The sequence below is a fragment of the Pteropus medius genome, unplaced genomic scaffold, assembly GCF_902729225.1.
Source record: "Pteropus medius unplaced genomic scaffold, Ma_sr-lr_union100, whole genome shotgun sequence".
Taxonomy (NCBI): domain Eukaryota; kingdom Metazoa; phylum Chordata; class Mammalia; order Chiroptera; family Pteropodidae; genus Pteropus; species Pteropus medius.
The window spans coordinates 11,351,232-11,364,926 of NW_024342471.1; the positions used below are offsets into that span (position 1 = coordinate 11,351,232).

Consider the following 13,695-nt stretch of genomic DNA (forward strand, 5'->3'; position numbering starts at 1 on the left):
TGTTGGCTCTTTTGCATCTTTCGTCTCTCCATATAAACCTTAGAATAAGTTTGCCAATATTCATAAAATAACTTGCTGAGATTATGATTGCGATTGCATTGATTCTATAATTCAAGTTAGGAAGAACTGGCATCTTGACAATATTGAGTCTTCCTATCCATGAACATGGACTATCTATCTCTTCATTTAATTTTTCTTTGATGTCATCCATTGGAGTTTTATACTTTTTCTCATATAAATCTTGTACATATTTTGTTGGGTTTTCTTGGTATCTTTAGTTTTGCTTTCTTAGGAAAAAAAAAATGCAAAATTTTATTCGTTTATTCTTTTAACAAATATCTGTTTAGCTCTAACTCTAGGAGTTGGATACTTCAAATAAGAAGACGGACAAGATTTGCCCACATAGATCTTGTATTCTAAAGGGTCTGCAATCACTTTTCCTGTACACAACTCATACTAGAAATAAGTTACACATGTGCAGAAGCATCTAGGTAGCTGATGTGAGTCTCTGCCAACACCACCTGTTCAGCACAGCCCTGTGTCCTGGACATAGAGGTTCTGGAAAGGAGAATATCGTAGCTACATGTCTGGTAGGCCCTTAATCGTGTTGTCTGTGTGATCTTGAGAGTATCAGAGATTCTAAGAAATAAACTGTTCTCTTTATATAAGCCAAGAAATGAGGATTCTCTTTGAAATGGAGAAGTCTGTGGCCCAGCCTGGGCGTATTATTGCCCAGAGCACAAAGCATAGAACAGCCCAAGAGAGGACAGTCCAGCCAGTTCTGAGGCTTGGGTGATGGCCATGCAGGCTCTATTTCTTCCTACAGTCGTCAGATATGGACCAGGATCCTGAACTCTGTTACAGTAGCTTACAAGTTTGCAGTTTCTACTCCTTCATCCCTTCAGACCTTATAGTCTCTCCCATTCCCATCCCCTAGTAAAGACACAGACAAATTCACACACATTTACCTTATAGTGCTGAGTGTTCTTGGGGAGGGAACAGAAAGTGCATAAGGGTGCCTGGCCCAGCCTGGGCATGTTGAGGGAGGCTTCACAGGAAAAGTGAAATTTAAGCTGAGAATTGGAGGCTAAGTAAGAATTAACCAGGTGACATGAAGACAAAGAAGGATAGGCAGAGGGAATAGCACCTGAGATGACTCAGAGATACAAGAGAGAGGATGGCACATGAGTGGTCCTGAAAGGGTCTATGGTGGTTAAGAGAGGTGGACAGAGGCCAGATCATGTAGAGCCCAGAGGCCACATGGCCAGTGGCTTCCTTCTTTCTTCCCCTTCCATTAAGTAATGATTGAGCATCTACTGTGTACCAGGTGCTGCCCTAGGCGCTGTCTTAGGTATAGGAATGAATGGGACAGATATTGTCCTGACTTCACATAACTCCCAGGCTGGCAGAAGAATGAGTTCCCAGCAAGATGCTCAAGGTTCAGCTTGAAGCTCCTTCCTCTTCTCCTTTTTAAACTGAGATTTAATTCATATACAATAAAATCCACCCTTTTAAAGTGTGCGGTTTGTACTCTTTAATGTATTCATAATCAATATCTATTTCTAGAAAATTTTCATCACCCCAAAAGGAAACTCTTTACCTATTAACAGTCTCTCCCATTCCCATTCCCTTAGCCCCTGGCAACTGCTAATCTTTCTATTTTTATGAATTTGTTTAGTCTAGATATTTCGCATAAATGAAATCATACAATGTGTGGCCTTTTGTGTCTGGCTTCTTCACTTAGCATAATGTTTTCAAGGTTCATTTATGTTGTAGCATGTCCTTCATTCCTTTTTATGGCTGAATGATGTTCTACTGTAATTATAACATTTTATTTATCCATTCATCCATTGATAGATTTTTGGGTTGTTTCTACTTTGGGGCTGTTATAAATAATACTGCTATTAACATTCGTGTACAAGTTTTTGGGTGGACATATGTGTTCATTCTCCTTGGGTATATACCTAAGAGTGGAACTGCTGGTAACTCTGTATTTACTTTTTGAGGAACCACCAGATGGTTATCCAAAGTAGCTGCACCATTTTACATTCCTATCAGCAGTGCATGAGGGTTCCACGGTCCTCACATCTTTGCCATCACCTGTTAGTGTCTGACCCCTCTTCTTCTCAAATGGGTCCTGGAGAGGAGCACCCTGGGGAAGAGCAAGGCTCGGCTCCCTGGCCTGGGGATGTGACTTTGAGGGACGCCTAGGTCTTCTTTGCCCACTCTCCACCATGGGTGAGTCATTTCCCAGTATCCTGGGGTGAACTGCCTGGCAGTGGGATAGGATTCACCAGCCACTGCAGAAGTCACCATTAGACTTGACTGAGTCCCCGCCCCCAGCCCCAGGCAGCTAGGCTTCCCTGGAAGCAGCTATTTCTGGCTATTTCTGCTCCAGGGAGGAGCAGTGGTGGGTGGAAATTTCGAAATTGCTCAGTGGGGTGATTTTGGAAGAGCAGTGCACCGAGGACTCAGGACAACCTTGACTTGACAGTGAAGGGGCGGCTCTCTGAGAGTGCTGGCACTTCTGGCAATGTCCAAGAAGCAGGCTGGCCCCCATGCAACCCTGACAGTACCCTGAGGAGGGGGAGAGAGGGGAAGGGTGAGCCAGAGAGCTGGTTTGACCAGGTTGCAGGTGCTGGACCCCATGAGACTCTGGGCAAAGCAGACCTGAGACCTGAGGAAGGGAGGAAATGGGGTAAGTGTGGTCAGGATTTTCCATGGGGTATGCACAGCCCTGTGGGTGGGATGTGACAGCTGGAGGCAGGCCACCAGAGTTCTTGGATTCAGCGGAGAGATGAGGTCTGCCTAGAATGGAGATGCAGCAGGAAGACAAAAGAGAGAAAGTGTTGGAGCTCAGGCTCCAGAGGCAGCCAGAGCTGCCAGAGCTGCCACTCATTTGCCATAGGACCTCAGGCTCAGTGTTGACCTTAGAGTCTCCATCAGCAAACTACACTGACAAGGTTGTTGCAATGACCCTTAGCGATTGTTGTCTCCATTATCATGTGATATTCTAGAACACTGAAGTATCCGCGATGCTCTTGATCTTTCTTTTAGCTTTTTGCCATCTCTCCTCACACTAACATCTGCAACCGTCCTGCATTTTTCTTTGCTACCCATGTTCACTTCACCTGGGTCTTTGTTTGGCAGAATTTTAACAAAGTGGCCAAGTGATCGGCCTTTGGAGTCAGCCAGGTCTGGGTTAAAATCCCAGCTTTGCTATGCTCAGCCGCTTGCCCTTGGGCAAGTCATTCACATGTTCAAGATGGAGCCTCAGTTTTCCCACCTGTAAATTGGGGCAATAATAGCAGCCAATTAATTAATAATAACAGGTCATTAACCTTTGTAACTGGATTAGAAGGACTGATCAATCTAATGGATATAAAGCACTTAATACCAGGCATGGCACACAGTTGGTGCTGGGTCGTAGTGAGAGCAACGGAGGGCACAGGGCAGGGGGAGTGAGGACTGGGGTCCAGAGTGGGAGGAAAATGTCAAGTGCCCTGGCCTGGGAGTGGAGCTGAGGGATGCCTATGGTCAGCCGCTAGGTCCTGCTGCGTTGACAGTGGAGGCTCAGGGAGGGGTATTTGCTGCTTCGTTTCTGTTCAGAATCCATACTATCTGCCTTTCAGTCCTTGAGTCATACTCCTTGGGTGCCCCATGTCCATGGGACAAGGCACATGTCCCCACTGTCCCACGGCCGCGGGAATAAGCAGCCCTGTGGGCCCTGAGCCTCTCTCCCCTTCCTCTAGTCCTTCCTTTATTCATTCACACAATAGATATTTCTTTTAAGTTTATTTTTTAGTGAAAGTTGTATGTATTTAAGGTGTACAAGATGATGTTTATATATAGTCAAATGATTAGTACAGTCAAGCTAATTAACATATCCAGCTCCTCATATAGTTACCTGTTGTTTGAGATGTTGGTCAAAGGGTACAAAGCAGCAGTTATGTAAGATGAATAAACCTAGAGATCTCATGCACATCATGACTATTAGTTAATAATAATACCGAGTACTGGATATTTGCTAAGGGAATGAATTTCAGGTATCCTCGCTACAATAGGTTGAGACCCTGCGATGAGTCAGGCTTCATGGTGGATGTTGAAGATACCAGTCAATGAGACGGACATGTCTCTGCCTTCATGGAGCCCTCCCCCTCCAGAACTAAACAAATAACTATATAATATTTCTATGTTAACTAATCACCCTATAATTACAAATTGGGATAAGTACTGCTATGAAGCAAAAATGCAGAAGTGCAAGATACTGTGGGAGAGAAAACTCAGGTAACTCAATTGAGATTGGGGTGATCAAGGAAGACCTCTCAGAGGAGGTGACATTTTGGCTGGAATCTGAAGGATGAGGAGGAGATTGCCGGTTTTAGAATGGGAAGAGAGAATGTGCATAAAGTACTCCAGGAGCTTGTTTTTGTTTTGTTTTAGGAAATGAAAGAAACCATTGTAACTGAATCAGCGAGTGATGGGGGAGGGAGGTGGAATGATGGGATGAGGTGGGAGTGGGGAGGGGCAGGGACTTGCAGAGTCTTGGCGGCGGTGGGAAGATGAGGTCACATTGCTGGGTGCTGGGTGGGAAAGGAAGTGAAATGGGGAGGGAGGAGGACTTGGTGAGCAGGTACCCCATGAACATGACTGTGGAAGTCACATGGCCGGCTTGCAACAGCTCAGCTTCGGGGCACCCCCAGCAGATGTTGATTGCCCCAGGTTCATCTCCAGTGGGCAGACACCTCTCTTGCGCTGTCCCTGTTCCCCCAAGGTGAGAACAGGAACCACACCTGTGGTTACACATTACTGACCAGCTTGAGGTCGAGCAGTCTACTCTGTGGAGCAGAATGGGTCAGGTGGCAAAGAAAACACAAGCTTGTCAGTGGTGATTTCTCCCTGCCAAGGCAGCCGCCACCAGCTTCCTGCTGAGATGGGCTGGTTCAGCCTCATTCGCTACAGCTGGAGATAGAGGGGAGCAGATGGCCCTGCTTGGCCCAGATTCTAGCCAGATTGCCAGGGAGGTGTGGGCAGAGTGATGGGGTTGGTGCCAGGAGCGGGAATACATAAGAGGAGGGAGGGAGCCACTTCTTTGCTATCCCTGCAGGGGGGTTATGGGGACCTCAATTGTGGCCTCGCTGTGGTCTTCGATCAGCAGATGCTTGGAGCCCCTTGTTGGGAGAGAGAGCCTCTGTCTTTTACAACCAGGTCCAGAGCTCTTGAGAAATGTGAGATGTCGATGGTTGTATCCCCAGCATCCAGCACAGGGCGTCACCAGGCAGGAGTTCAGTGGTCGTTTTTTATTTTTATTTCTAAAAGAAATGATAGTAGTAGCTCTCAGGTGTTGTCTCATTTAATCCTCATAGCGACCCCACAAAGGAGGCACTGTTGCGACTCCATTTTACAGAACAGGACCCTGAGGCACAGTGAGGAGGAATAACTTGCCTGAAGCCACAGCTAAACAGATTGCACGAGAACAGATGGGTCACTCTGAGAAACCGATGGCCAGGCCTGGGAGTTAGGGTTTTGGGGGCAGGGAGCAGACCTGAGTGTGGGCAATGCGAAGTGGTGATGCTCCCTCTTTGTGCTCCCTGAGCTTCAGTCGACCTCTTAGGCCCTGCCAGACCAACTTCCTCTGTTTTGTAAGGTGCTTGGAGAGCAAGAGATGAGCCTGGTGAGGCAGGGACACAGGGCTGCTGGGTATGGCAGAGCAGGCTGAGTACTGCACAGAGCAAGCCGTTCACATAAACGATGACTGTATGATTCCTCTGGAATTGTGCAAGGTGGTAGCCCTGTAGGCGGGACCATACCATGGAGGACATGGAAGACCAGGGTCTGCAAATCTTTTCTGTAAAGGGCCTGATAGAAAATATTTTAGACTGTTAACTACTCAACTCTGCTGGGGTGAAAGCAGTCATAAGCGATACATAAATGCGTGAGTGCAGATGTGTTCCAATGAAAATTAATTTACAGAAACAGGCTGCCTGCCAGATTTGGCTCATGGGCCATGGTTTGCCAACACCAGTGAAGGCCACGGAAGGATTTTGAACTTCATTCTAAGAGCAAGGCGGAGCCACGAAAGGGTTTTAAGCAGGGAATGAGAGGAGGCAAATTTACATTTAAAATGCCCCTCCCCACAAGGATCTGACTGGGCCCCACTCCCTCAAGGGTTGCAGTGTTTCTTCTGTTCTGTTTGTGGATCCCTGAGCTGTTCTGTCTGCAAAAAGAGGCTTGGCTTGGGACCTGAGGGCCTCCGATGCTTACAGAAGCAGAGGTCACTGCTATCCATTCTCCAGTCACCCTCCACCCCACGCTAGCTCTCAGCACAGGTCTGGTCACTCAGCAGAGCTCCAGGAGTGCCTGCTCCCATTCCTGGCCTCAGGGGCAGAGTGGAGCAGCCCTGTGCCCATCAGCCGGGCTTCGAAATCAGAGGGTCCGATTTCCTGCGCTTGACCGTGTGTGACTGTGAGCTGCACTGTCCTGACCCTGTGTCTCCTCTTCTCCATAAGGGGAGCAATTACAGACAAAAACTCGTAAAAGAAAGTGGTTCTGCATTGACCTGGGCATATCAAAAGGACTCAGTAAGATGATACTGTTGATAGAAGAATCATTTTTCTTCCTGAACCTCAGAGGCAGGAGAGCCTGGTTGTGCCCTGGCTAGTGGGGTCTTTGCTGCAGGGAGCTGTGTCCAGAACCAGGCTGCCAGCTAGAGCAGAAGTAAAACCACGGAGGGGACCCTGGCTCATGAATAGTAACAGCTTCTTAGAGATGGGGGTGACTTGTCCCACCTCTTGGGCTGAAAATAACTGCCCGACATTGTAATTACACGTCTTGGGCTCCCACATGGCATGGAGAACACCCCAATAATTACTGCACACAAACATCGCTTTTGGCAGCTGATGCTTAGTTTCTGCCTCACAGAGTGTCTCCTGGTCAGGAAGCCTGGTCCACCACCCACCCCCGTGGGATTCGAACCCTTGCCTCATGTGAACAGAACCTTCTAGCAACCCATCCTGGACAGGGAAATAATGGCCACTTCTACTCTCCTGAGGCCCCCTGCCAGGCCTAGGGCACCCCCACTGGCCCATGGACAGGCTGGGCCTTGGTGATCGGTGGCTTTACCATAATGTCCTCTCATGGCCCTGAGGCTGGGCCCAGCTACCGTGTCATCCATGGCTCTGCAGGAGGGACTAGTGGGCTGTGCTGCTTATTACAGACACGAGCCAGCTGGGGTCAGCACCAGAGGGTGGCCTGCTTGGCTCATAGACAGAGAAGCTGTGTCCTGGACTGAGCTATGGGGCTACTGATTAGGGGTCCTGGATCAGTTGTTGAGCACTTACTATATATTAGGCTTTAGGGAAAGAGCAATAAGTGCCAGGTCACTGTCTTGCCTTCTTGGGGCTTAGTGTCCTATGGTAGAAGACCCGAAGCCCATAATTACCCACATAGTTACGTACTTGTGCTTGTGATAAGGCTATAAATGAGATGCATAGGAGCAGTGAGTGCTGAGACATACAGGGTGAGGAGTGAGGAGTGAGGCAGAGTGTGTGTGTGTGTGTGTGTGTGTGTGTGTGTGTGTGTGTGTGTGTGTGATAGATACATGGACAAGGGAGGATGGGTGATGGACTGAGTCTTCCAGGCAGTGGGAACGGGCTATGCAAAAGCTCAGAGGTCAAGAAGAAGTGAGGTGACTCTGTAGCTGACAAAAGGCCATTCATTGTAGAAGGTGTTTGGAGTTTAGAAATGAGACTGGAGAGGAGGGAGGATAGGAGCACTGTGAACGGCTGAGTGGGGCGTGCACAGCGCTGCTCTGGGGGTGCCGGTTTCATAGACCACGGTGTGAGTGGTGCCTCCCGAAACTGTGCAAGATGGAGGCCAGCAGGCAGGGATAAACTCATGGGCAGAGTTCTGGACTTTGTTCCCAGAACAGTGGAGAGTCACGAAAGGGTTTTCACAGCTGATGATGGGGCTAATTCCCATTTATAATGTCCCAAAGCAGTATAAACATGCAAGGCCATTTGTGTCCAGGCCTGAGAGGAGTAGGTCTTACCTGGGCCCCCCTGAATACCTGCACACCTGGTTTGTGACAGGGCAGCTCATTCCTGTCCCCTCTGTTACAGTACGCTACTTCCTGAAGAATAAGGTCAGCCCTGATTTGTGCAACGAAGATGGACTCACAGCCCTGCACCAGGTAAGGCCGGGCCCTCTGGAGTCCCCAGCTCCCTGCTCCTCACCTGGACAGGCACCCTGTCCCCTGCTTTTTCCTGCTCAGAACACTCAGGGTGGAGGGAAGGAAGGGGAGCCGCAGCTGCCCCATCTGAGAAGCTCTTGTCTGCTTTAGAGACATGCGTATTTGTTACAAACACACCCACAGAGCTCCCGTGCACGCACGCGTGGTACACACACAGCCTCTGAGGACAGGGAGTCTTTGTCTACTGCGTCCTCACTGCCCAACAAAGGGTTTGACAAACAAAGCAAGTTTGTTTGGAGCTTGACAGTTTATGAAGCACATTTGTTCACACCCACCAAGACATTCATCCACCCTGTGATGAAGGTGATTGGCAGAGGAGTCATGTGACCCGCTGAAGAGTACACAGCCGTGAACTATAGCCGTGCACCATGTGCTATCACAACATACAACTGTTCTAGGGAAGTGCGATGAGTTCGGCCCCCCTTGGCTGGGGAAGGGCTGCTGGCCGTCATCTCCAGCCCGGATGCTGCTGTCAGCCCTCTAACTGGTCCCTAGCATTTAGTCGGCCTTGCCGTGATTCATTGTCCATGCAGCGGCCACAGGGATTCTCAAGCCAAAAAGTGGTACTCAAAGTGTTTGGGTGACTTCCCACGAGGTCTCATGAGGCCTGGCCCCTGACAAGCCCTCCATGTTCCAGCCACATGGCTTTTTGTTTCCTTGTATACACTGTGCTGCTCCCTACACTTCCCACATGCACCAGTGATCCCCAGTTGACAAGAGCCTGAGAGCTGTTATATTCACATCCTTTTCTCCTGGGCACCCCATTTGTTTGCCATTTTAGCCATGAGCACGATCATTTGATGTTGGGCCCCCCATCCAGACTCTGAGCTGCATACGAGCAGAGCCCACGTCTCTTGCCCATTAGTATATCCCAGCATCTTTCCCCATGCTGGCACACAGTAGGTGCTCAATATGTGCATGCCGACTTAATGAATGAAGGCACTGAAGCCTCCCTGTGCCCTGGCCCAAGGAGCATGGCAGACAGGAGGCCAGGCTGCTGGAACCCTGGCTGGTGAGAGAATCTACATCACCCAATGAGGGCAGGAAGGGCTGGACAGAGACAGACCACTGCCCTACCCATAAGCCCCGGGGGCAAGTCCCCACCCTCAGCCAACAGCCCAGTGTCTTTCTCTGTGTCCTTTCCACTTCTCCTCATGTTTCACAAGGCTTCAGGCATCCGCAAAATCTAAGTGTGTTACCTTGGGCAAGTTGCTTAAGCTCTCTGTGCCTCACTTTCCTCATCTGTAAAAGGAAAGCAAGCACCATCTCACTGGGTTGTTACGAGGATTAAACAAATTCACATAAAACTCCTGCAAGCATCACTTGACACTGGATAAATATTAGATATAATCATTATTAAGATTTGTCACATGTTCATTTCTCTGCAAAGCCACTTCATTTATGTGAAATGAGGGTCGATTTTCACAACAACCCTCTGAAATATTATTATCCCCATTTTATAGCTCAGGAAATTGAGGCTCAGGGGTAGCACTGTGTAATAGAACTTTATATAGCGATGGAATGTCCTATGTATCTGCACTGTCCAGTACGGTGGCTACCAGCCACAGCAACTAGAGCCCTCGAAATGTTCTGAGGATTAAATGAGGCAAGGCGTGGCCAAGGGTTAACCAGATGGGTGGCCTTAGTAACTCCTCAAAAAGCATTAGCTATTATTATTGATGATGTGGCCTGTTATTATTACTGCTCTTGCTGGGGCTGTCATTATTGCTGTCATTATTATTGTCACCATTGCTCTAATACAGCAAGGGATCACACTAATGAGAGCTTCCTAGGCCTGCTAGGGAGTGTGCATTTGCTTCTCTTGGCAACAGGGAGCTTTCAGAGATTTGTAAATGGAAGCAGGAAGCAACGTGCCTGGATTAAAGAGGAAGCCCTCTCCTGGAGGGTGTTTGGAAGGGGAGTGGGGGGCAGGTGGGAGAGGGGATGAAGCTTCAACCAGGGCAGTGGGAATGGGGCAGCATTTAGGAGATGGGATCCACACCCCGTGAAAGATTGGACGTGGGAAGTGAGGGGGCAGAGCCGTCATCCAACTGCCAGGTGCTGGTTTGGCACCTTGGGGAACACAGGAAGGGAGGCATGCCCACTCCACCACGTATTCCCCCCCACCCTCGCCCCATTGCACCCCTGTACCCAGCCCTCACCCAACCCAGCCCTTGTTCAGACCAGGTCTCCTAGGTGCAAGCTGCTCTAGCCCTTGGGCATCCCTGTCACAAGACTGCAATTCTAAGTGCACAATCCTCTCCCCCTTCAACCTAACACCTCTCCTCACCCCGTCATCCTCTCATTTTCTACAGCCCCTAAGAGTGGGATCTCTGGTCTTCCCGTCCTCTGACCCCAGGGGCTGGGCTGCTCCTCCTATGGCTCATCTCCCGGTGACAGCCTGGGGCCCCTGGACTTTCCTCGCCACCTCGCTCCGGCGCCTTTATCGCCCTCTGCCGGCCGCCCTGTGCTGCTGCATGCGCCCAGACCCACCTGTTCCCTGCCTATCAGGAGAGCTGCCCTCAGCCCCAGCCAAACCCAGACTGGTTGGCGACAAAAGAGAACCTGAGTCTCTGGCAACATCTGTGTAAACAACTGCTCCTTTCCCACATGTCCTTCTGTCGCTGAGCCCTGACTCCGCGGCAGCGGTGGTGGGAGCCGTGGTGCTGCCCATTTCAGTCTCCATACGCGCCTGGGACCTTGAGCCCCCATAGGTGCCCCCCCACCACCTGCTGGGCATCTAGTTGCTTCGCTCCATGCCTACAGTCACTTCTGTAGGCCAGGCCACCATCGTCTCTTATCTAGGTGATTTTAACATAGCTCCTCACCATCCCTCTTCTCCCCAAAGAAGCCTGTACGTGCAATCTGTTCTCCACCTGCAACAAGAGAATGGATTTTTTTTTAAGCAAGTCTGATAGTGCTGCCCCTCTGAGTATAACTCTGCAATGTCTCCCATTGCACTGAGGGTCGAGCCCATACCTGGATAGGCTGTGCTCAGCACAGCCCCGCACTGGCTTCTCCATCCTGCAGTCTGTAAAGTGGCTCTGTCTTCTTCCTCTGTTCTCACTTCTCCCTGCCCTTCACCCTGGCCTGAGGCTTCTCTGTCCCCTTGGAATTTTTCACTCTCTGTCCCTAGAGTTAGAAGTTCCAATGAGCCCTGAGTCTCTTTAGGGGGCTGCAGACTCCTGACCTTTACCTCTTTCTGGGGTTGACACACTTGTGGCCATGCAGAAGCACAAACGTGTCTGTCTTCTTGCAAGGACTATCTCTTGGGACCCCTAGAGCCATCCCGAGAAGCTGGGTTCTTTAGGGAGAGGTTTGGTTATTTGGGGCTCTCTAAGAACTGAGCTCCTGAGTCAGAAACTCTTAAGTCAAAGTTTTCAAACCATGATCAATCTAGGGCTACACCTTGGAGGCCACTGCTAAGAAGGGGAATCCCTTTAACCACCCCCAATTTCTCCCTCTTTCTGCTTCAACCTAAGGAGCCCTGTTTGAATCTACTGGTTATTTAAGAATTCTCCATACAAATTTTGTTTGGAGAAAGCCTTCTGGAATTAAAAAGAAAGGGTTTTAAAGCCTCGTTCAAATATTTGTCTTATTCTACCAACATCTTCAAAATGTTTTATAGCTGACTTTATAAAAAATAATACCTTTATATTTTTATCTTGTATGTTATTGACTTACTCACACAGAAGCGGGCTCAGGAAGGTTAAGTGGCTTGCCCAAGATCACACAGCATGTAAATACTGGAGCTGGATTCAAATTCAAGTGGTTTGGCTCCACTGTCCTTCTCATGACCTCTCGAGGGGAACTTGGTGTGTCCCCACCAGGGCCCTGGAGCTGACACTGCCTGTGTCCACCTTTCAGTGCTGCATCGACAACTTTGAGGAGATTGTCAAGCTGCTCCTTTCCCATGGTGCGAACGTGAACGCCAAGGACAACGAGCTGTGGACGCCCCTGCATGCCGCAGCCACCTGCGGCCACATCAACCTGGTGAAAATCCTCGTGCAGTAGTACGTGCCCCCAAATCCCCCAAGAACAGCTTCCCATCGGCCTTTGGCTTTTTCCAGTTTTTTTTTTTCCCATCTCTTTCCTTTCCCTCTTTTTTTCTCTCTCTGCCCCTTTCTCTGTCTTTCAGTGCCTGTCATTTCATTTTCTCTTTCTCCCCACATCCTCTCTTCGTTTCTGCCTGTTTCTCTGTTTCTACCTCTCTCCTCGTCTTCCCCCAAATTTCCTTCTCTTCTCTCCATCTCTGTCCTTCACTCTTGGTCTCACCCTGTCTTTTCCACTATATGTCTCTCTTCATTATCTCTCTCTCTTTTCATTCTCTTTCTTTCCCCAAATTTTATTGTGGCAAGATGTACATGACATAAAATTTACCATCGTAACCATTTTAAGTGTAGAGTTGAGTGGTTTTAAGTACACTCACATTCACATGCAACCATCACCACCAGCCACTTCTAGAACTCTCTAATCTTCTCAAACAGAAATTCCATACCCATTAAACGATAACTCTCCATTCACCTCTCCCTCAAGCCCCTAGAAACCACCAACTTTCTGTCTCTGGTTTTAACTACTCTAGGTAACTCCTATAAGTATTTGTCTTTTTTTGACTGATTTTATTTCACTTAGCGCAATACTCAAGGTTTATCTGTATTGTAGCATATGTCAGAATTTCTTTCCTTTTTAAGGCTGAATAATATTTTCATTGGTCATATGTACACCACATTTTGCTTATCCATTTGTCTGTCAGTGGACACTTGGGTTGCTTCTAGGTTTTAGCTATTGTGAATAATGCTGCTATGCACATGTTTCAAGACTCCGCTTTCAATTCTTTTGAGTTATACCCAGAGTAGAATTGCTGGATCATATGGAAGTTCTGTTTTTAATGTTTTGAGAAACGGCCATACTGTTTTTCACAGCAGCTGTACTATTTTCACTTTCCCATCAATAGTGCACAAAGGTTCCTCTTTTTCCACATCTTTGCCAACACTTATTTTCTGGGTTTGTTTTATATATACATATACATATATATATGGCTAATATACATACATATATATACATATACATATATATACACATATATACACATATATACACACACACACATATATATGTACATATATATATATGGCTAATATATATACATATATATATACATATATATATATACACATTGCATTAGGGAAATGCAACACTACTATAAGATACCAGCTCACACCTATTAGGATGGCTAATATATATACATATATATACATATATATATACATATATATACACATATATATACACACATATATATATACATATATATACACACATATATATACACATATATATACATATATACACATATATATACACATATATATATACATATATACACACATATATACATATATATATACACATATATATATACATATATATATACATATATATGT

General features: G+C 47.7%; 1 protein-coding gene across 1 annotated transcript in view; it reads left to right on the forward strand.

The window, feature by feature from the left end:
* The window catches only part of PPP1R16B (protein phosphatase 1 regulatory subunit 16B), an 89,338-nt gene that overhangs the window by 63,247 nt on the left and 12,396 nt on the right, over positions 1-13,695 (forward strand). Inside the window, exons 3-4 of the mRNA XM_039864331.1 lie at positions 8,121-8,191; positions 12,119-12,264. Coding sequence (XP_039720265.1) covers positions 8,121-8,191; positions 12,119-12,264 — 217 coding nt within the window. The remainder of the gene's footprint in view (positions 1-8,120; positions 8,192-12,118; positions 12,265-13,695) is intronic.